At 37.4% G+C, this 24,689-nt stretch overlaps 2 protein-coding genes across 2 annotated transcripts in view; one reads left to right on the top strand and one right to left on the bottom strand.

Moving 5' to 3' along the window:
- Positions 1-330: 330 nt before the first annotated feature.
- On the top strand, positions 331-18,865 carry ppp1r9bb (protein phosphatase 1, regulatory subunit 9Bb). The gene is made up of 10 exons (XM_043253704.1): positions 331-2,170; positions 10,197-10,329; positions 11,643-11,763; positions 11,843-11,947; positions 13,673-13,808; positions 14,698-14,844; positions 15,484-15,537; positions 16,669-16,898; positions 16,983-17,079; positions 17,201-18,865. The coding sequence occupies exons 1-10, from the start codon at positions 764-766 to the stop codon at positions 17,252-17,254; spliced, it is 2,484 nt and encodes an 827-aa protein (XP_043109639.1). The 5' UTR covers positions 331-763; the 3' UTR covers positions 17,255-18,865.
- A 1,106-nt stretch (positions 18,866-19,971) lies between these two features.
- Positions 19,972-24,689, bottom strand: part of prdm9 (PR domain containing 9) — a 4,914-nt gene continuing 196 nt past the window's right edge. The window contains exons 2-6 of the mRNA XM_043253705.1: positions 24,215-24,324; positions 23,828-24,099; positions 23,661-23,728; positions 23,389-23,579; positions 19,972-22,897 (exon numbers count right to left, since the gene is read on the bottom strand). Of these exons, the coding sequence (XP_043109640.1) occupies positions 21,000-22,897; positions 23,389-23,579; positions 23,661-23,728; positions 23,828-24,099; positions 24,215-24,260 (2,475 nt within the window). The 5' untranslated portion in view covers positions 24,261-24,324 and the 3' untranslated portion in view covers positions 19,972-20,999. The remainder of the gene's footprint in view (positions 22,898-23,388; positions 23,580-23,660; positions 23,729-23,827; positions 24,100-24,214; positions 24,325-24,689) is intronic.

The raw sequence follows: 24,689 nt of genomic DNA, 5'->3' as shown, positions 1-24,689 counted from the left end.
AAGTCACTGATAAAAAAAAGATAGTTCAATAAGAACAGCTATGTATGCTGTGCACTGATTTGGTGAACAGGTGTTTGAGATCGTAGCATCTGTAGACTACATCCACAGCTGGAATGCAGTGTTAACCAATCAGAAGCCAGGACCGATGTTTTAATATGTAAAATAATATTTAAAAACCGTGCGCTACGAGCTAATATCAATGTTGATATGCCAACTGATATTAAATTAAAAGGTCAAACCCTAATTTAATGGCTGGGTTTCGGTGGTATGTTGAATGAAGCCCTGGTATGAGGACTGAAATGTGTGACCCCATAAAAATCGATGTGCTGCGAGGGTGTGAAATAAGACGCGCTCTATGACCCTGTATCTCTGCTGCGCCGCTGCAGCATCAGTGGGAAAGGCAGAAATCTGCAGCTGACTAAATCAAGAGATCAAAACGATCCGGATTATAAACGCACAATCTGTCGTGAAAATCCAGGGCGCATCGCTGTTCTAGTTTCTCATTTAGCCGTTCATCAATGCATGTGTGATTTACACATTAATCAGCGGGGTTTTTTTTCACAGACGGGAAGATGGTGCGTTGCTTGTGCCATGCCGCTGACGGATACTCTACACTCATTCATGGGCATTAATTCACCGTTCTCTTCATCATATTCCAAGGCATATTATTGTCCATCAGCGACAGTTTTGTCCTGACAGAAACGTCTGGGCCACGGGCTCAGAGATGCTGTTATCGCATCGCCACGGAAAAGCCTAACAGACCATGATGAAGACCGAATCCTCATCCTCCTCCAAGCCAGCGAGCACCACCGCGCTCCGCAGCCCCTCTCCTCACCGCAACGCGTACGAGGCGGCGGGGATTCAGGCGCTGAAGCCGGCGATCGATGTCTTAAATAACGGCGACGCTCAGGATGGCAAGCCCAAGCCCACCAGCCGCGGTCGCACGTACGGCTCGAACGTGCACCGCATCAAGAACATGTTCATGCAGATGGGCGCATCCTCACCTACCGAGGCTGAAGACGCGCAAAAGGCGAACGGCGACGGCAAAGCGGTGCGTCTCACGCTCCCGCGGGCCGGCAGCCTGAACGAGAACGTGGATCACAGCGCGCTGCTCAAACTGGGATCTAGCGTGTCCGAGCGCGTCAACCGCTTCGACAGCAAAACGGACGCGTCGCCCAGATACTCGAAGCTGCAGGAGACGAGGAAGATCTTTGAGCAGCAGCAGCAACAACAACAGCAGCAGGAGAGGCAGGCGGCTTCTAATCGCGTGTTACTAAAGAAAGAACGCGCCGCGGGCTTTCAGGATGCGTCGCGTTTGGATGTGGTCGCGCGTTTTAACGGCAGCACGGAGTCGTTGGATAGCTTGGACGCGATCGGCGGGACCGGCGAGGCCGTGTCTCCCACCGTCAGCCAGCTCAGCGCCGTTTTCGAGCGGGCCGCCGAGCTGCGGAACAACCTGCACCGGCTGTCCAACACGCCCCCGCTGCCTTTGCGCGGGGTCACCGGCCGGGTCGGTGCCCTCAACTCAAAAATCATCACTAAACGGGTACGCGCTTTTCCTTCAGGGGCAAACAAGGAGGACGGGGTAAATCAGAACCAGGAGGAACAAGACGCGAGGTGTAGCAGCCTTAATGGAGCATCTGAGCTTCAAGAGGACATCACAGCTCTGGATACAGAGTCCTTGGAAGAGATAAAGACAGGGGAGAAGGATGAATTTAGTGCCAATGAATCTAAGACTCTAGACAAGTGTAAGTCAGGACAGGCCAGTGCCACAGAGGCAAAAGGTACTCTTATTTCTGCTGATGTCCGTAACTTGGAAAATGGGGGACTTGCTTCCAATGGAGAGGCCCTTGAGAGAGACGCTATGGAGCCTGGCATCACCGGCACTGGAAGGAAGGGCGAGGATGGACATTCTCGTCCATCGGTGGGGGTCAGTAAGAGGGAGGATGATGATGGTACTTCGAAGGAGAATTACTCTAAGGCTGATTTGGTGGATATCAGTGCCTACAGTGCAGTAGGAGAAGACTCTGGTGGTAGCCAGCTTGAGGATGAGGAGGATGAAGATGACGTATACGAGCCAGAGTCAAGCTGCTCAGAGATTGCTGGATTACCGACGGAGGAGGATCCGCCCCCAAGCCGGAAAATTAAGTTCAGTTCTTCACCCATTAAGGTGAGTTTGTACCTCAAAGGAATATTTCACCACAAATTAAAATTCTGTCATCATTTAGGCTACTCACTCATTCTTCCTCTGAATGCAAAAAAAGATATTCTGCAGAACATTTCACCTGCCTTTTCCAATTAGGGCAGTGGTTCTCAATCAGGGGGCCTCGGGATAATTTAAAAGTAATTAAATGTGCACGTTAATATTTATAAATTAACTAATTTTACTGTAGTCAAGATTACAATGCTATAAAAACACAAAGTCAAACTGTTATTTGAAATCATGTTTCTTATCCCTCAGTTACTGTTGTTGTCTTGTTCATGAGACATCTGGAATCATTCAATACTTACAGTTTGTCATAATTACAGCATACATATCTAAATATCCTATATATATATATATATATATATATATATATATATATATATATATATATATATATATATATATAAATGTTTTGTTGGTCAATGAGAGTCCTTAGAGTTAAAAAGATTTATATTGAGAGTTATGATGGAGGCCATGATTTTCAATGTGGGCATATTTGATATATTAATTAGAAATGATGAATATTCAACACGAAATTAGGCACTGAGCATGGTTTAGGTAGGAGAATACTTATTTACGTTAAAAGGATTCTTTATAAAGCCTTTGATTGCTCTGTATTTAGATTAGCTGTATTTTTATGCTTGGTTTTTGTTTTAAAATGAATGAGAGGGGTCTAGTTCACTTAAAATGGTCGCCCAGGGACTGGCGTTTATGTTGGAACGAGTGAATGAATGAACTTCATACATTATATCATTCAGTCTTTTATTTATCAGTTTCTGAAGAATCCTCAGTCCTCTGTAACTGTTGGTACGCTTTTAGAGGCCCCAGACTGGCACAGACTGAATGAGCCGAATAGAATAAAACATAATCCAGACTGTCAGTCGGTTTGTCTTGGCATCTATTCTCTTCCAAGCGTTTACTCTTTTTGATTAGGTGTGACATTTATCCAGGACAAACGCTGACCTGATCGTGGCCGATTTAACAAACAAACATACCTCAGACAATTTGTCTGATAAGCTTAGCCGGGCCTGCTTGTGATCAGGATGTAGCTGGTTCAGAAGATCTGTTTAAATATGAAACCAAACCAATATTTAACAACAGATCCTCTCAGGACCATGTCAAATAAATTGTATCTAGAATGAAAATGTCCCTCCCCCTGAACTATAAATACAATCAGCCATTGGCTAGCAATAGCAAAACTTATGCTCTTTCAAATCATTATTAGAAAACAGAACATTCAGAATTCAATGACATATAAATGTGTTAAAATTAAGTAATTATGAGCTGCCGGGTTCTGTACGTATGTCTGAAAGCGTGAACAAGCTCCCATGATGCATCTGAAAGAAAGGTGTGAGTCTTTCAAATGCAGGCGATGGGAAAACATGACGAAACCCCTCCTGTAAGTGATAAGAGTAAAAATAACTGACCTATGAATAGATGAAAGTAAGGGGTAGGTTTATAGTGGATGTGCCAGTATCGCTGAAAAACAGAAACCCACAGAGAAACAGTAGCTCTTTTGAAAAACTCAGGGGCCGATGCTGTTTGTGAGAACCAAACTCACAATCATCCTGTAGTCTGTTAATGATTGTTCAAGAAAATGAAAGAACGAAACACCAAGGACTGTAGGCATGTTGTAGAGGTAAAAATCACAATAAAACGACCACAAGCTGTGTTTGAGTCACATTTAATTGAAAACGCTTAAAAGAATAGTTCACTCAAAAATGTAATTTCGTTTACTACCGTCGTCTAAACATGCACGGATTTCTTTTTCTGCAAAACACAAAAGGAGACATTTGGCATAATGTTCGCATTCCACTTTCGACGGGGAACAAAAAAACCCAGAACAACCTAGCAAACGTCATAGGTAAAACTGGAACAGGAAAGTGGCCCTCTAGGAACAGGACTGGACAGCCGGCACAGGCAAAAACTAAAAAACAGAACATCTTGACATATAATTGCCATGGCAAATATCCAAAAGACTCTAGCATTGTGGCTGTTGTTTTTTTTTGCAGAAAATGTATTTAATAATGTAAACATTTCGTCCCAGCGTTTTTGGAAGCAATAGCAATAAACATTAATGGCGGTAAAGCACCAACAGCTTTTGTTCCTTTTGACGCAAATTATGATTACAGGGGAAGATTATCAGTTAACACTGTGTTCCTTGCACAATATTATGTCATGACCTTGAAACATTGGTTACCATAGTATGTCATTTGTAAATAAATTGTGTGGCTTGCACTAATAAATTTGTATGCATTTATATGCTTTTGTGAAGTAGTAAACTTGCTCTGTAGAGCACTTGCGACGTCAAGCATGTTGGTATGAATCCTGTGTCAATACTCCAAAGCTCAAAGATTAGTTAGAAAACGATATATATATATATATATATATATATATATATATATATATATATATATATATATATATATATATATATATAAAAATATAGCAAAAATGTAGTCATGGAGAGTCACGTATTTGGCTTGACAAATCAGTGTTCAAGCATGAGGCGCTGTCTGTGGCACTGTCAAAAAAAGCTGATTGAGCGTTTACTTTGCACCAGCTTCTCTGTGCAACCTTTAAATTGAGTAAAAACTGTTTTTAACCACTCGTTCTCAATCTGGAGACTTCGTACAGTGTTTTTCGCCGGTGTGTGAGATCATATAGAGGCCGCGGGCCGAGGAGACAGCATTCAGTCGCTGCCAAGCTGTGGCTGCCTTTGTGTTGGTCAGTAAGTGGCCGTGTCACTCTCTCTATCTTTCTCTCTCTCCTTCTGTCCCTTTTTCACCCCCTTTCTTATTTGCAGACAGAATTTGGGACAAAGTTTTCTCCCTAAATGAATTTAACAGCTCTCCGTCAAACACAAGGCCTGTTGTGCTGGCTAGGGTGTTGGGTCTTTATTAAACCTCTCTCTCTCTCTCTCTCTCTTTAGGCTGGAGAGTTGAGGCTGACCTAAGAGGCAGATCTCACACTAACCGCTTTGTTCTCATTTTCTTCCCTCCCTCTCTCTCTCTGCCCCTCTTTCAGTTGCTCACTTCTTCTCCTCTCTGTGTCTTTCTTCAACCCATATTCATTTATGATGAGCATATTCATTCAAGTTCATCTAGTATTCTTTTGATTTTCGTCTTTCTTTAATTTTTTTGACTGCCAAGTCGCTAATTTCCATTTTAATCCTATCTTTTACTCATTTCCCGTCTCTCTTTATTTCTCTGGCTTGGCAGTGCTTATAAATAGCAGTATTGTCACTGTCAGTCCTCCCCTGCAAGGCGTCGTGCACACCAAACGCTCAAACTTGAAACATTTTTTCATGAACTCTCTCTCCGTTTCTTTCTACGCAGTCAGTGCTTCACCCCTAAAAGGATATATTTTACACCTCACCATATGTCCCCAGATCCATGAGGTCAGTTTTTCTGAGCTATAAAACTGAGTATTAGTAAATTAATATATATCCGGAGAGAGAGGCTGTTGAGGTTTGTGATATGATTTGAGTATTTATATACAGGTAATTTTCTGCAAGGAAAAATGCCATTATCTGAATATTTTTAACCCTAAATACAATTTGTGTGCATAACATGCACCATCATGTTAACACAATACACGGGGCTTTGTTTTTACAATTTTTTTTTGGAGTGTAGTTTTTCAGCATTTTTATTAGCTGTAAATTGGTGAGACAAATAAATATCCGAATCATATACCTATAAGTACACTATAAACCATTTAAAGAATATGAAGAGGTAGAATTTTAGAATCTGTGGAAGACAAGCTGTACTCTAGTGATCCATTACAGGTAAAAGTGAACTTCATTTAAAATCTTGTTTTGTGTTTAACACACGAAAGAAGTGCATTGGCTTGGAGAGGAATGAGTGTGTAGCAATGAGTTTGGTCTCATATTTTGAAGCATTTCTGTAGACAGCTGACAGATATATCAGGATCGTGCAGGCAACCCAGAACTGTCTGTGAGTGAGACAGAAAGACGTTCCTCACACCTCTGCGCCTGAGGGACAATACAGGAAGTTAGACTGTACTCACATCAAGGTGGTTTTGGCCTACTTCACATTTCAGCCTTGTGCACCTTGAAACCTATATAAGATATACTAGCTTAAGAAAACAAATGCTTTTTAATGCATTATGGTAGTATGTTTTTACTCTGATATATAATTAGAAGCGAGAGGTGTATATTTATAGAAAGTGCAGTCATAGTTGAACTGCAGGAGTGGTTAATTTATCTATCCCTCCTTCTTTAGTCAGTCCCAGCACATCATTAGGATAAAATCCAGCTTGCTTCGCAGTATCTCACCATATGCTACATTATTGAACAAATCCTAAGAACAGCAGGGTATAGATGATGTTCTGGAATGACTGCCTAAATTCTACAATATGTTATCTTTTCCCTACCTGGCATGAATTTTGCATAATTGCTCTGATAAAGCTTTGTTTGTATTAGCTATATCACTGCTAGCATTTTTGTTCATATCCTTGGTGTAGCCTAAAATTGTGAAATACTTTGGTGCAGTATGGTTTTGATTTGATTCGTTTTGCATTTGGAAGACGCTTTTATCCATTTTTTTTTTCACATTATCACATTTTCACATACTTTGTTCACTTGGCTTTCATTTGTTTATGCATTCCCTGGTAATCAAACAATGTTGTTTCTTTGTAATAGGTTTTTCTTAGTTTTGTCATATCAGTTATGCTTATTACACACACACACACACACGTATATATATATATATATATATATATATATATATATATATATATATATATATATATATATATATATTAGTGTTTTCTTTCTCAGCTTGTGGAAAAGCTTTGAGCTTTGGTTCAGTGTGTCACTTTCTTATCATTTTGATGGTTATCAATGTTTTACAATAGTACTAAATAGATTTTTAGAACTTCAACAGGTTGAAATATTAACATTATATCAGTTAATGAATATGTGAACCAAAACCAATAATAAAGGTAAATTTTTCAAAATTGAGATTTGTACATCATCTGAAAGCTGAATAAACAGGGTTAGGATAAGACAATATTTGGGCAAGATACAATTATTTGAAAATCTGGAATCTGAGGGTGCAGAAAATCTTATTAAGTTAAGTCCAAGTTAAGTTCTTAGCAATGCATATTACTAATTAAAAATGACGTTTTGATATATTTACAAAAGGAAATGTACAAAATATCTTCATGGAAAATCTAAAACATCTTTAATGTCCTAATGAGGTTTGTCATAAAAGGATAAAAACTATAATGTTGACCCATACTGTGTATTTTTGGCTATTTCTATAAATATACCCCAGTGACTTGGTTTTGTGGGACATGTTTTTTTATTTGAAAATTAAAGTAAATTACATCCATAAACCCAAATGTTTTGCTACCTTATTTTATGTTTGCATTCTCTAGAAACATAGTGTTTTTAAAATTATCTTATAACATGAACCTTTTTGGGGCTTCTATGTGTAGGTTCAGTAATTTTAGTTTAATGGCAATAAATAGGTTCTTCTAAACATAGAATAAACTTTTGGAAGAACGTTTTATATGTCACTTTAAATCTTTAACTGTCTTTAAATCTACATTTATTTAAAATTTACTAAAAGAGTATGGAATATAGTAAGAGGGGTGTTTGAAGAAAACGGGGGACAATCACAGGAAAACCTCTGCCTCATGTGTATGCAGAAACATGGAGTGCCTTCTTGTGTTCACAAATCTATTCCTGTCACCTGGAACAGAACCAATCTTACTGCAACTCTCTCTTGTTCCCGACCTCAAGCAGTGAAGAAAATGTCAGTGGTTGTGGGCAACAACTTTTTAACCATGTTATTTGGATTTATTCTTTTCCATCAGACTATTAACAGTATTCCTTACATGGGTTTTCCTGTCAGAACTTCTCCTCATATTTAATTTTCTTCATTGTTACAACTGCCAGATTTTTTTTTTGCCTAAACTTGTGTCACCTGACACAGAGGAGCATACTCTATGTGCATCCAACTTTTACGGAATAATGACAAAATTTTCATTTTGTCGTGGAGTAACCCTTTAAACCGTAATGAGATTGAGACTAACAGTCTTACAACAAAAAATAAACTTAATAGTTCTAAAATAGTCCTTTTTTAACCAAGACATGTTGCCATGTGACCCCCCAAAAAAACTCCTATAGACTATTAAATTATATTTACTAAACATTTATTGTCATTCATACCTTTAGTAGTGCAGCAGAGCTAGGACGGGTGAGTGGTGTTTGAGCGGAGGAGGGGTATTCCTTGCCATCTGTTAAAAGATGTGACCTACTGGCACTCTCATACAACTGGAGCACCACTGTCTGCATCGCTCTCATTCTATCCTCCCCCTCCTTAATCCGATGTTTGTGTTCACCCAGGCACCACCAAAAATCCTAACCACACAGTCTCACTGAATCATGTGGCCATGGTAGTTGGTCTCAGCTGGTGTATGTGATGCTTCATTTTGCTGTTGGGGAATAGGTGCAGGTGGACTTAAAGCACAGATGGGAGTAAAGCACAGTTTCTCTCTCAGGGGTTGTGTGTAATGTGGGATGTGCTGCTAACAGTGGGATGCCTGTGGCGGGACATGAGTGGGTGGAATTGAGGGATGAGGATTTAGGATGCCGGTCGTTGTCTGGCATCGGGGAATAAAGACGGTCTGGTGTTATTTTTATTTCCTTACATAACAAGAGAAGGCATTCACAGTACATTTTACTTCTGTAATATGACTTATTTCTTAGTGAAGCAGGATATTCAAGGCAAAAAAGTAGGGCAGGGCTTGATTTTATCCATTGGGAATTGATTGGATTCTTAAAAGTGACAGGTGGCTTGGTTACGTCAACCAAAAAGGAAATTCTTTTCATGAAAACACATAGCACATACAAATATGGTGCATACTATCATTTTGTCTGTCTGTAATCTTTTAGACTAAGTTACTGACTTCATTCTGGTGTTACCTTCTCTGCAAAGGACAATTGTAATGTTTGGCCAAAAGAAGATACCCAGGAAGGCTACAATACAAAAGCCAACTGGACATTTACATGCTGTGCATAAAACACGGTCACCTACAGAATTTCACATTAACAGTATAAATTTAAAACATGTATGTGTGTTCAAGCCAGGTTAAGTTGGCGCCTGCACCCACATTAAAAAGATTACATAAAGCTGGCAGTAAAGCCTCAAGAGCTGCTGTAAAGTGGGCACACCTGCTCTGCCCACACAGCTTTGCTTTCAATAGAGAGCCACTTCAATTCCATAGTCAGTGCATCAATTTGTAGATAAAGTTACGTTTACAATCAAACAGCATGCAACACTTAAAATGTCAGTAAACAGAGACAAGTATTTGAATCCAGTCAGTGTTCTGGAAGAATTATCAACCAGAACTGTTGTGGATTTGTAAATTAATGGTTATAAAATGTGGAGCTTTACAGGAAAGTGTAACGGTGCTGTGAAACAGAACATGGTTGTAATAATAGCAATGGCTAAAAAGGTGCCAGGTGTTATCCCAGAAATAGACTTGTGCTCTTTAAACATAATATTAGCCCAGAGAAAGCTTCCCTGATTTACAACCCATACCAATAAGTATTTAATTGTTCAACTTGTGTAATCGTCTCCATTTACCATTTGTGGTACAGATATAAATAATATCTCAAAGCATCAGTCAATGCCATTAAATGATTTATTTCTTAATATTATGTAGAACAATCTGTGTATAATGACAAGCAATGCGATTGTTATTCTTGGTTTGGTTCAAGGTCTGATTCTGAATCAAAGTCAGATACTTGTTGAGAGCTGAATTTGGAATCTGGAAAGTGTATCTGGCTGTTGTGTTACATATTGTCCCATTGAATCTTTTATTCAAAAGTTTGAAGTGAATCAATAAGCAGTGGAATATTTACATGCTCTGAAAATGGAATGTCAAATGTTTACTTTATTATATGAATGGAAAGCTTGTTTCTGAAGCAAATATGTGATTATGATCAAATTTTCAGGTGTTCACAACCTATTCTAATGAGGACTATGACAGGAGGAATGATGACGTGGACCCCATGGCTGCCTCCGCTGAATATGAGCTGGAGAAACGTGTGGAAAGGCTGGACCTGTTCCCCGTTGAACTGGAGAAAGGTATTTACAGTAAGGGGATTGATGCACTGAAGAGTCAGTAAATGGCGGGGTGTATTGATGGTTGATGGATGAAAGATTAGAGTTTAACAGCATGGATGGATGGATCATTTAAAGGTGCTATATGTAGGATTGACACAGAGTGGCTAAACTAGGCATTGCAGTCAATTTACAATATTGGAGACGTTTTTTTTCCACCCGGCCCCTCTTACTCAGACATGACGTACACGCAGGTTGCCAGATTCCCGCTCAGACCCCTATCGTTTGCCAGCTTCCATGACTGAAATGAAATACGCTGTGTTTTCCGCCAACTGGAAACCTGGGGTACCGAAACATGACTGGGTAAACTTGGGCGGGTTTCACAAACCATAAAAGGCCGGAACGCACTTTTTTAAAGGACAATAATTCACTGTAGCATCATTTTTCAGATAAACAAGTATGCTAACTTAGCATGTTTCTTAAATATCTGCAAACATATTATAGTATTTTTTATGCTTTATAGAGTCCTACATACAGCACCTTTAATGGTTAAAGGAACAGCCAGCCTTTATCATATTTTCATTTACGTAGGTCAATACAAAGATGGAAGAATAAATTTAATTAGTTTGCATGGTAGATACACTGAGTTAATAAATGTGCTTCAATGAAAATGTAATTGTATGTAGTATTGTAGTAATAATAAGAATGTTTTGTAAAAACAGTAAGACACTTAAAGCATTACTCTATCGTGAATGCATTATTTTTAAGATTAACAACACCCTTTAGCTGTAACAATATTCTCAATATAGCAAATAAAAGTGTTTTAGAGTGTAAATGAAGAAATGAGTATGAGAGCGAAAGAGGGGTATGTCAGGGAACATGTCAAAGAGGAAATGAAGATGTTTCACAGCAGCCTACTTCTGTTCTTTTTTGAATCATGTTTTGCAAGTATTTTGTGCAAAAAATAAAACACAAAAGTTACCTAGCGAGAAATGTTATATTTTGACATTTGATACAAAATATTAGATTACTGAAATTTAGTAACCTATAGAGTGTTTTGTACAATAGAGACCGTACCAAAACAGTTTTATAGTGTTGAACATGAAAAAAAGTACAATTTTATTCATAATTCAGTGTATTCATAAGATGTTGTTTCACACCGAACATAGCATTCTTATTTGCATATTTAAATTATACATATCCTGTGTTAAAAGTGCAGTCTAAAAGGTCCTTTTGTGGTTCTAAAAGGTTAGAGGAGCATGTTCATACTGTGTTGAACAGAACTACACACTAAATTCTCTGGATTAAGTTCTCCATGTTTTGTTGTCCGTCTACAGACAATGAGGGTTTGGGTATCAGTATTATTGGGATGGGTGCTGGAGCTGACATGGGTCTGGAGAAGCTTGGCATTTTCGTCAAGACCGTCACAGAGGGAGGAGCGGCCCATCGGGACGGCAGGTAGATGTTACTCATCTTCCACAGCATCATAGTTATTTTTTAACTTAATTACTGACACCATTTCACACTGGTCTTTCAGGATTCAGGTGAATGATTTGATAGTCGAAGTGGATGGAACAAGCCTGGTTGGTGTAACTCAAAGTTTTGCTGCCTCTGTCCTGAGAAACACATCTGGCACAGTTCGGTAAGACCATGTGGTTTTAGACCAGTGTGTTACACAGGTCAGCTCTTTGCTGATATCTGATTTCCCATTTTTCTTTTATATTTATCTACAGATAAGTAAAACTGAAGTTCACTTTTTGCTCTAGCCATAAGTAATGGTGAATTAGTCATATGCTACCTGCAATACATTTATGATAGAAGCATACATGAGCACCACTACAATGTATTAATACATATCAATATGAAACAGCTAGAAACTGAGGGTGTAAATTTTACAGTTATGCCTGACAATATTGGGGCATTTGTCACAATTAAGTTTTAATTGTAAATGTAGAATTTTTCCATCAGACAACAGATTTGTGTCACATAGATGCATTTCCTTTGATTAACATAGCAGTTCAAATACATAGCATAGAGCATCTCTTACTTGCCTAATTTGTATACTTTGCTTTTCATTTTGTCGCATCAGCTCTAAAGCAGCTTCCTTTTTATGTTTTTGCCCCATTTATACTTTGTTCCTTTACCAAAATCACATATTACATCATAATTACTACTTCCGAAATCTTAAATAGAAACTTCCCAGAAGGAACTGAAGGCATCAATAAATACAAAGTAATTAGAGACTGTACTTTTGGCTCAATGACAGCTTTGTACGACATTTGGCTTCTTCATTTCAAACTATCGTACTTCATATATACATTTTGTATGAATTCATGACAGGATACAAATAGACATTACATTTGTGTAATATTGTACAATTGCCTGCTACTGCATTGTGGGTAATGTTTGTATGCTCTCTTTGTTATGGGAGCACTATAGCCAGTTCTACCTTTTTAAAAAGTATTTAAAAAGTATTTAAAACGTACTCAAATAGTGTTTAACGAATGATTTAAGTTTATTAATTTAATCTTTGTCTTAACATTATCTTTCCTTACTCATTTTCCTAGTTCATTCAGTATTCAGGCAGTGGGGGTCATTGTGACAGCTGTAATTATGATGTGGTACAAAGACGGTATTTAGAAGAGAAGAATATTTCATTATGATAGATTAGCGTTAACAGGGCAAGAACAAGGAGAGGGTTATATTAAACCAAACACTGGGTGGAGGAGACATGCACAACATTGAAACAAAGAAAAGGGCGGAATCTAAGGATGGATAAATATAAAGCAAGGGAGACAGATCCACCAAGAGCTTTATCAAACGTAAACAACAATTTAAATCTTGTTTCCATTGTTCATGTAAATATTGTCTTCTCATATTTTTTGACTGACTTTGACTGACACAAAAAGAACATTTATATTTATATAATTATTCATAAAGCCAAATCTTCATGTTGGCTTCTGTCTGTATTATCACATGCTATTCTGCATATGCTCTTTTAAAGGAAACTTAGAAATGAGCGGATGCATTTTATTAAAAAAACACACACACACACACACACACACACACACACACACACACACACACACACACACACACATACATATCCCTGGTCATTTTGGCATGATATTAACTAGCTGAGAAACATATTTTAGTGCAGACTGTCTTATTGTAATGTTATAACTGTTGAATTAAAGACCATTACTGATTCTTAAGAACTAAATTTACACTGACCCCTTTAAAAGATTAATTCAAAGTCAAAACAAAAATAGAAGTGTATTTCCTCTAGTCTATCGTAAATTCAATTACCAACAGGTAAAGAAAAAGATAAAGGTATGTTGTGTACGATTAACTTTTCTGTTTTCAGGTTTATCATTGGCCGAGAGAAGCCGGGAGAGCAAAGTGAAGTGGCCCAGCTCATTCAGCAGACCCTTGAACAAGAACGCTGGCAACGGGAGATGATGGAACAACGATATGGCAACTATATGGGGGACGAGGAAGAGGTCTGTACTACATTTTTTGTTGTATTTTAATTTTTTTTTTGTAGTTAACAGTCTGTATGCATACTTAGAAGTGAGCTAAACCTAATATATATATATATATATATATATATATATATATATATATATATATATAAATATATTTTTATGTGTTAGGCTATAGTATTTATAAGCACCTGCAGGGGCATAGTACATTTACCCCCTATCCGTGCACTTTTAGAAAGAGGTAATTCTGCATCCCCCATAAATTTTTGACCCATCACCAATAGATTTGAGTGAAATGACATTCAGCCAATCACAAGGCGATTAATCTCTTGTGTACATCTGCTTTAAGCTTAAAATCTCCTGTTGATCTAACAATTTATATCATTTAAAAAAACAGAGGCCGACTGTGTCCTTATTTTAAACTCACACTGTAAGTACGTGACACAAATCACGTGATCAAATTTCCATGTTTAAGATTTAAGACTTATCTGGATGCAAGGGATGTGATCATATGACCCAACAAAAGACAACAGAACCCGTTAAGAACCTTTTCGAGAACGTAGTGTGTGTTAATGCTCTCTATATAAGCATATTTTAGTAATGCTCCAATTGGTTTTCTATTTAGAATTCATTACTTGTTAATTTGTTAAAGGGCTGCATCACCTGAATAAAATGCACTGTGAAACCATGTGTTCTTTTTCTATTGCACTGCATCCACCAACATTAAGTATAAAACTTCAGCATAACCTTTGCCGTAAGACCACATCTGTCCCTTAATTTTTTAATGGAAAAATGTCATCAAAGTGATATCTCTAAAAAAAAGGGAAAGTCTGTAATTTTCCCTAGTTTATAAGGGCATTATGTTTAAAACGTGAAAAAAGGCAGTTCTTTTATTCTTCCCTTCTAGGCGGGTGATTACGGCACTGACGAAGAGGAAGAAGAGATGAGCCCTACCTACCCTAGTGCCATAGAGGTGTTTGACTTAGCCGAGAATGAAGATATGTTGTCACCAGTAGAAGCAGACCCTGAGAAGCTTGCCCACAAATATAAAGAAGTAAGACGAAAATGTTAAAAAAGGTCAAACTATTATACTATGTTTGATTGAAAAGTATATACGTTTATGTACAGTATATAGATAAACTATTTGAACTGACAAACTAATTATTGAGGTCTCTTGATATCACAGCCGCTTGTTAAAATTAGGCAACATCCAATCTTTTAAATGCACAAAAACAAACCCTACTTACCTGTGCTTTATTTCTCAGTGAAGATGCAAGGACAGGACAGATCAGCATATGGTGTAACTCTTCATTAAGCACATGTTTACATGAAATAAATTCCACAACATACATTATATATATATATATATATATATATATATATATATATATATATATATATATATATATATATATATAAGAATATCTTCACTTAAAAAGTGGTAGTCAAAAAGCCAGTTCACTAAAATAACAAATTAAAACATTAATAAATATACTTTACACCCTTAATCTTGATGTTTTTCTTGTAGAATACATGATGGCACTGTGACACTATGACATGTATACACTATGGCTACAATAGTTTATTTTTATTTATTGATTGATTTTATAATAAGCCACCCACTTAAGGTCTTAAAAAAGGTTTTGAAAATCTGTCACCTTCATTCTTTAACCCATGTGCTACTTTGGTACAGTTGCAGATCAAACATGCTGTGACTCAGGCTGAAATCCAACAGCTCAAGAGGAAGGTATGATAACATTTTTCATGCTAACTGGTCAAAAGTTCTCTAAAAAAAATGGTATTTCCTTGGATCAAAAAATTTAAATTGCCATCATTTACTAATTTTTCAAAACCTGCATGACTTTATTTAGAACAAAATTTTTTCATTCTTTATGCTACTTACATACAACATAATTTACATACAACAAAAGCAGAACAGTAATTCAAACTGTCAGGTTCCACAAAAGACCAAAAGTTTCATAACAGTATTTTAGGTTACTTTATTAGCTCAATAGTTAATCTGCTTTTTCTCAGGTTCAGGCAATTAAAACATTTAGATAAGTTTACACATCTGATAAAAACATCATAATAATCTATAATAAACAAATCCATACATTTTAACTGTTGCTTTCGGCTAAAGAAGGATCTAAGAATCTAAAATATTTCTTTCTACATTTAGAAAAAGCTGTTACTCTGATGTCGAAAGAGAACAGGAGATGCACTGTTTACTGGTGGAAGCATGATTATAGGTTATAGAACATTTTGCCAGAAGCAATGGTTTAAAGATAAATGCTTTAATGATGGATTTGTTTCTTACAAACACACAGCTTTTCATTTCACATGAGGTCAGCTGATGGGCTGGAGTTTTGTTGGGTTTATTTGTGGGTTTACTGCACAGGATCCATTGGTGAGCAACTGATGTAATGCATTTCCAGCAATTTTAAATTTTCGGGTGAACTATACTGAACTAACATCCCCATGCCTTAGTTCTCAAATCAGATTACTGTTTTTACAAATGCATAGGCATCAAATTTGACTGCATACACAAGTCGATAATTTGTGGCATACTCTGACATCAAATCTGATGTCCTTGAAGCGCCAAGTTGGTAACGTTTTAATGAGATTTTATAGCTTGGTGAAAGAGACGATTATCATTGTACATTCTTAATTTTGGTAACAGTCATAAAGATTTACAATGCCATTAGCGTGAGTAAAAGATGGCAGACTTTCCATTTATAGGCCTTTAAATTTTTCAAAGGAACACATATGGACGTTTTTCCACTGACAAAGAGTTGAGGGTTTCCACAGTTTTGATCTATGTTGCTTTTTGCACGACAGGTCCAAAAATGTAATCACCTGTTTTCATTCATGTGTGAAGCTAAATCATGCAGAGCAGGAGAAGCAGCGCTGGCGTTCCGAAAAGGCCCAGATGGAGCGTAACATGCAGGAGAACCGTGAGCGCATGGAGAAGCTGGAGGGATATTGGATGGAGGCGCAGAGTCTTTGCCAGGCTGTGGATGAGCACCTGAAAGAAACTCAGGCTCAGTACCAGGCTCTAGAACGCAAATACAGCAAGGCCAAACGCCTTATAAAAGAGTATCAGCAAAAGTGAGAAAAAACACACAGATACTGCTCCACATCCACATACAGAAGAAATCTTTTAATGTTTTTTGACTTTTGTTTTTCACACAGGGAGATTGAGTTACTGAAAAAGAAAACAGCTCAGCAGAAAACTCTAGATGAGACCGAAACTTCACACAAGGAGGAAACAGAACAACTCCAAGACAAGGTTAGTATGTTTAGTAAAAATCAAATCCTTTTGCTTACTAGTAATACATCAATTTAAACAAAATAATTTACAGTTCAGACCATTCAGTTCCAGCAGTCATATAAAAGATCTCTTTTTACAGGTAATAGACCTTGAGTCACAGGTGGAGGAGTTGAAGTCACTGGATCCGTCGTAAAAGTAAATTGTTAAAATTATACCTACTTCAGTGTAAATGTATTGGAAATGGGGAAACAGAGAATCTGTACTTTTGTCCATTTTGTTATTGTCAGTAAGCCCGAGAGTTTCATTCCTCCATACCTTGATTTCAGGCTTTTTATGCTTTTCGAGATTTTTTCTCATTTTTCTTATATTCATTCCTAGTATTGTGAATAATTGTTTTACCCTGCAGTGTTTGCTCTTTAAAACCCTTTGTATTTTCCTTATATTTAACTCTAGTTAATGATTCGACTGTCATTGATAGTTTTGCCAAAGTTGTTCCTGTAATATTCTAATGTACACAACAAAATATTTTCTAAGGTACTTTAACAACATACATTTGACTGATCTTTCATTAACAAAATACTACAGTGGAACATTTTTCTGGGCTTTAGTCAGACAAGGACACCGATTCTACCAGAGGTGGTAAAAACAATAAAATCTTGTATTCGAAGGCATCCGTTTCTGAAACTCCAGTAATGACCTGCCACTTGCTGCTGTACCTTAAAAGTCTTGTTACTGTTTTATTTCATTTTTATCCTGATGTCTTTCCTGGGACGTTCCTTAGGAAGACCTGTTGTATATGTGATAAAACAGTAAGTATAATTGATCTAGATTCTCTAAAGGTATGCATTAATTTAAATTAGGAAGCACATCATTCATGGTGGAATGGACGGACCTTGTGGAAAATTGTCACAAAATGGTATTGTCACATAAAAGTATTTCAGCTCAACTTTTGTGGTCATTAAAAATAACACACATTTTTAGCTTAGCCTTACTATATAGCCAGATTTTTAAGGTGTTTAAATAAACACTTCTCTCCAGATGCCTCTCTTCTACCTATAGCAGTCCACACTTTACCTCTTGTGCAAGGTTTTGGTGACTTAAACCTTAAAAACCAACTGCTGCCTTTTTCTCAGTATTATTCCTGTTCATAGTCACTCTCAAGTGTTAATTTAGACCTTCCCTTAAACCGTCTTTACAGAGGCAAAAAAAGGTGTTTGCTACTTATTTTTCTTTCAGTAGAATTGTTCTTTTGTTCGGCTATACAAGACACTGGTAATAATAATAATAATGTATGATTATGGGACTGGACTCCACGTGTATAGTTTCCTTTTTTTTTTGTTTTTGTTTTTAAATGAGTGTGGTTTACATTTAGATGCAGTTAAGAGATTGACCTGTATGGACCACAATAGTTTTAACGAAATCTGGATGCATTTAAGAGGGCAAAATCATGATTTTACTGCCTGGAGTGAATATGCCTCACTAATTGTTCAATGTAATTAAACCTATTACAGGACACTTTTCTTAGACTAGCTGTTGGAAGAATATGTCCTAATGGCAGTGACTTTCACCTCTTATAGGAAGATTATTTGTTAACATAATCCTGTGAAATGTATGAAGGAACAAAGAAATATAAATGACTGTGATTGTAGTATTTAGTATATCATTATGTCTTTACACAAGACTAAATTAAATTGATGAGGCATGTAAACAACTTTTTTTGCAGTGCAAGGCTTGTATGGAAAACACACTCATGTGGTTTGTTAATGTGCTTTTATGAAATAAACAGTCAACTGTGGATTTGTAACCAAGGTTGCTTTCTTTTCTTCAAGTGTCACATGCTTTTTTATATGCTTTATATAATGTTTATGGACATGCAATGTTATAGTATAAACTTTTTTATTCAAACTAAATCTGTCAAGAGAGCTATATAAACTCAGATGTTCTGAGACTGCTTTGCAGTTCAAAGATGATCAAAACTGGGGACATTCACATTACCTAACACTAGAGGGAGTTAACTGATACACACGCAGCTTATAACCATGCCTTATAAGAAGCAGTCTATGGCACAGCTATAAACTCTGAAGTGACTAATTTAAATTATTTTGGCTGACGAAGATGTCTGATATTTTAAAGTTTATAAAGAATATAATTAATTTGCATCAAATAAAGTAAATGCAATATCTAAAAATCTCAAATATCTGATACAAAACCTTTCTAAGCAAGCATCTTATGAAGTGTTCTTTGTTCGGTTTTACAGTAACATTTTTAAAGCATTAAATGGCACAAAATCCAACCCATTAAACACAGCATTTATTCTGACTGCCTCTGCGGCACAACGTGAGAAAAATACAGATTAAATTAATATTTCTAACACATACTCTGCATTATAGAACTCTATGTTAGTCAAATATTATATCAATGAGAAAAACGGAAAAAGAAAAAAAGCTTTCAATTAATTATTTTATTATAAAAATGTATTTGAAGGTTATATTGTTTTGGTGAAGATGGAAAATTTGCATAGGACCAATGTCAACATGTCAACAACACAATCATCTTCTAGCTCTCAAGTGGTAGTCATGTCTTAACACCCATATTTTTTGTAAAAATTTTGTAGCAATGACAGATGGTATCATATATAAATCTTAATACTTACAATTCAGCCTTCAGAGTTAGTAAACACCTCAATCATGTGACTTGATCTACACAAGAAAAAAAACTGATGCGATCTTTATGGTATCTTTAAACGTAAATCACCGGACCCACATTTTGCAATGTCAAATGAATGGTAAATTGTTAAAAAGTAACTGAATGGTAGAATTACTAAATGTACCGGGTGATGGCCTTGCAATACTATATGATCATTATTAAAATATTTATATTTAATTGGTATAATATAAATATTATATAACGTATGATACAAATATCTATAGGATCTTTATTTGTAAACATCACATGGACATGTTTCATTATTATCAACCAGCTCTTTAGTGTGATCAAGGTCAGTGGACAAGAGGGTTTTTTCTTTGACCTGTTTTGTGCACATTGTGACAGATGAATTTAAAATAGACAGTAAACAGATAGAATTTTATACGGTATACAAGTATGGCAAAGACACATGACAGCAACCACGGTCACAGCGTACAAATGAGCATCGAAATAGTTTTCTTTGAGGAGGCCCATTTATAACAAAAGCAAAATGAAAAAACTACTAGCTGCAAAACCAGACTGATGGAAAAGGTTTCAGGCGGCAAGTTTTGAAACATCACAATCACAGTAAATCATGGTTAAATGTAGTTATCTGTGCAATGTCCAACTATTTAAAGGGTGATAAAGTATACTAAATGCAACTTAGATCAGTTGTATGCCAACTAAAAAGATTAACAGAAGCACAACAATAAATGATCATAAGCATTTTCTGTTGCAAGGAGGGACATTGTCATAAAAAAAATACCTGAACATTTGTGAATCTTTGCAAAGCCAAAAGTTCTTGTCCTCGAAACCTTCATGTTCACATCTTTGTCAAGTTTCTCTACTTAAAAAAAAACAAAAAAAAAAAAACATCTTGCAACACATACATTTACAAAATTATTTTACTATGATCATAGAAACAAACTGTTGAACAATTACATATTTTTCAATAAAATATAGTTTTGACTTTTGCTAAGTTTTTTTCAACATTTCTTACAACCCAACTGCCTAATGGCTCTGCGTCTTTGGGGATCAACTACACTCAGCAATTTTGTGCCCCATTATATGATACTCAAAAATGCCTAGTTCAGACTTGTCTACCAGTCTCAGCAAAAACAGGATCTTTTCAATGGCTAGATAATTTTGCCTGAAAAGGAACTTAAAGATGAAGTAAAGTAGACCTTAAAACAGGAACAACAAGCTTTTCATAATGACATCCATAAATTCATCTACGTCTTTACTTTTTTTAGTCAGGAGTGCATTTTCTGGTGATGACGGGTGAGATGGTATCTACGAGTAAAGCTTTTTCCACACTGAGTGCATGGGAAAAGTTTGGTGCCATTATGAAGCTGTTGGTGAGCTTTGAGACTTTGTGGCCGACTAAAGCTTTTTCCACAATCGGGGCACTGGCATGGGCGGACGCCTGAATGCTTCTGCTCATGTCTCCTCAAATCTCCTGACTGCCTGAAGCTTTCGCCACATTGTGAACACAGGAAAGGTTTTTCACCCGTGTGTGTGCGGAGGTGCACATTCAGTTGTCCGGAGTGGACAAAACTCTTTCCGCACTGCTGACACGTGTAAGGCTTCTCTCCTGTGTGTATGCGCTGGTGTTGCTTGAGGCTATTAAACCAACTGAATGCCTTTCCACAATCTGGGCACAGATACACCTTCTCCCCCTGCTTGAAGCAGCTGTGGTTCTTGAAGCCCTTGATTGTGCTAAAGCTCTTGCAACACTGGCTGCAGCTGTGAGGCTTTTCAACAGACAAAACACCCCCTTCTTGGAAACTCAGATATTTAACGCTCATCTCTGGATGGTGCCGGCGGATGTGTTTGTAAAGATAGCGCTCATCGGTGAAAGAGAAGGGGCAGTATGCGCAGGGAAAGATGCTGGCATCAACAAGGGCCGAGCTCTGACGGTGACCTTTGCGGCGCGAGTGGCTCTGTTGGTGACGCTTCAAGCCAGAAGACTGGGTGAAGGACTTGAGGCACAAGGTGCAGCAGTAGGGCTTTTCCTTGGAGTGGATGGTGCGCTCATGGCGACGAAGGTTACACAAACGGTTGAAGTAAAGGTTGCAGTGAGAGCAACAGTAAGATCCGTCTCCCTGCTCAATGCACTCATGGGCTTTGAGAAGATCAAAATTACTGAAACCTCTCAGGCATTCACCGCAGACATTCTGAGAATCTACTCCTTCCTGAGGTTCCTCTATCTTATTAGTGTCCCGTCCCGCACATTGGTGAGATTTAAGTGTCTCCAAATCAGAGAACCTTTGTTCACACTCTGTGCAGATAAGCACTTCAACCTGAGCAGCAGGCTTGTTTTTAGGTGGTCGTCCTCTTGGTCGGCCAACAGATACTTTTTTAGGGTGACTCCTGCCTCTCAAAGTGTTCTTCACAGGCCTCTTCGCTCGAGTAGAAGGTTCATAATTTGGGTCATGCTTGTCGTAATTCGTTCCCGTTTCACCCTCAGTCTCTGGAGTGAGCGAGCCGCTCTCAACTAACCTGAGGTACTCTCTGTGGTGATGGCGTTTCAGATGTTGATACAAATTGGATTTGGCCACAAAAGAGAAAGAGCACTTTGTGCAAGGGTATACATCAGAAGTTCTGTCAGCAACTTTCTCTCTCTTTTCCTCCCCCTGGTGGGTTTGTTGGTGTCTTTTCAGCCCTGTTGCTTGACTAAAGCACTTCCTACAATGGCTGCAGCAATATGGCTTCTCTTTGGAGTGAATAGTGCGCTGATGTCTCTTCAGATGACAAGATCTCAAAAAGTTACGACCACACTCACCACATTTATTCATTTCACCTAAGACCTCAGCAACAGAGTTTGCCTGGTCACTTAAACCATTACTACATGTATCAGACAAATCAGTGCAGTCTGACTTTTCCGACTGATGGCTGGATTGTCCATTTGGGCTTGAAGTTTGAACCCGACAGCTTTCTATCATTGGTTGTATATGGGTTGGCGGAGCTGCATCAGATGCCAGGAGGCAATGGTCTATGTCTACAGACTCTAACGGCTGTGTCTGCATAAAGTGTGCATACTCATCAGGATGTGAGCGCTTCACATGAACACGCAGATAAAAAATTGTTGGGAAGGAGTAATGGCAATAAGAACATAGACAGTCCTGAGGTGCCCGTTCTTCAGTTGGACCTGAAAAAAAAAAAGAAATTGAATTACTGGAAAGCTGCTGCTAATGGCCATGACAGGAAACAACAGAAACTGCATAGCATTTTGTGCATGTAGCTATCCCTACAAAGTAATACTCAAGTCCTCATAACTTTTAGCTATATAACAAATGTTTATGGCAAGTTAACTTCAAATATGTTTTGTACACAATCAAGCAAGGCTTCCTAAAGATTAGCAACCCTGTTTATCTAATTGATTCTTTTAAAAATTGCAATGGTTTAATAGAAAAAAAATTGTACGTCTTCACACAATGATTGAGCGAGAAACTGAAAAAATGTATGGATATAGTTTAAAGAATGTGTTTTTTTGTTTGTTTTTGTTACCATACACCAACAAAAAAAAACTAATAAATAAAAAAACTGAATTAACGGTGAAGCAGTTTGATTACATGACATCTGGATTAACTGCACATTGTGATATTAAAAGATACATACACAAATCCAAGGTGTATTTACCTTGAGAAATTATTTTCTTATCCCAGATCTTATCCCAGATGATGCCAAGTTCTTGAGCATATTCTTCAGCATACCAAACTCTAAATTCCTGCCCTGGGCTAATAGGGCGACAACAACGGAACAGAATACGTCCGTTTTGCTGGAATGCAACAAGATTTTGCTCTGTCTCACTCCTCGAGCACACCACAAATCTGAAGCAAAACACAACATTGAGAAAACTAAATTTCAATGGCTAATTTCAAAGCACAACAAAAGTGAATAGAAGTGCTTACTTCATCCAGTTAGATTGAGTGTCTCTTTCTGCATCTATGTAAGTATACTGATTATTGCCTCTGTAAATCTAGAGAGAAACAGGCATTAATATTTGTCTAGCCAAATGCTTATGTATAAATTATATTTAGAACAAATAAGAAAAAAAAAAAGTAAGGTTGATACTCACTACCCAAGAGAAGGCACTATCTAATGCCTTTTCCTCTGAGGTCACCTCTCCATCAAAAGGTCCGAAATGCATCCCCAGTGGCACAGTCTGGCCTTGGTTAAAAACCCCAAGACCTGCATGAGAGATGCTCGATCGACCTATAACCAAGCCTTGCGGCAGCGTCAGCAGAGCTCTCTGAGGAATGCCCATAGATGTTGGAGAGTCACATGTGAATAATGGTGGACCATGAACCTCACACAGGTCAATGAAGTGCTGGTGACACATCTCACAATCTGCCAAAAACAAAGCAAAGAATAAGACAAGGAAAGAGGATTGCAGACAAAGAACGTGTAAAAGGTACACATGAAAGAGATTTAAATTAAAACTGAAATCTAACTTTATGCTTACAGAAATGTTGGTCACTAAACATGCTATCCTCCTGTTCCTCCATCATCACACACCTGAAGAACAACTAGTAACAGTAACTAGTAAATTCTGCTCATCACTTCGTGGCAAATCTGTCAGAAGCAGTTGAAAAAAGCAAAAATAACGTCAGTTATAGTGTTCTGTAAATCCAAATAAAATACACCTCGATTGGGAAAAAGAACTAAATTGCGATGGCAACCTTTAGCAAGATAAAGACAATGTATTACAAGCAGAAATGAACATTCTGTGAGAAACGTTAAACGTAAATTAGTTGTCGTGACATTGTGGTAATCTTGTTTTAAATCTAAAAACGGCAGTTTAATAATGACAAAAAAATCACGAAAATCATTCAGAAATCGAAAAAGAAATATAAAACCGTACAGATACGCCGAAAGGAGAAATACATTGGATGCGTGTATGTCGACTTGAGCCATCTGAAGCTAGCATGGTATGTCTG

This window comes from Puntigrus tetrazona, chromosome 12 (assembly GCF_018831695.1).
Source record: "Puntigrus tetrazona isolate hp1 chromosome 12, ASM1883169v1, whole genome shotgun sequence".
Classification (NCBI taxonomy): Eukaryota; Metazoa; Chordata; class Actinopteri; order Cypriniformes; family Cyprinidae; genus Puntigrus; species Puntigrus tetrazona.
The sequence above is the reverse complement of the archived record's forward strand: the minus strand, read 5'-3'. Positions and strand labels throughout refer to the sequence as shown.

Bases quoted from the DNA above. Each gene is read 5' to 3' on its own strand.
- ppp1r9bb (XM_043253704.1), top strand. From the start codon at position 764: ATGATGAAGACCGAATCCTCATCCTCCTCCAAGCCAGCGAGCACCACC. The intron at 2,171-10,196 runs GTGAGTTTGTAC...TCAAATTTTCAG, and splicing joins TCAGTTCTTCACCCATTAAG to GTGTTCACAACCTATTCTAA. The intron at 11,948-13,672 runs GTAAGACCATGT...TTCTGTTTTCAG, and splicing joins AACACATCTGGCACAGTTCG to GTTTATCATTGGCCGAGAGA.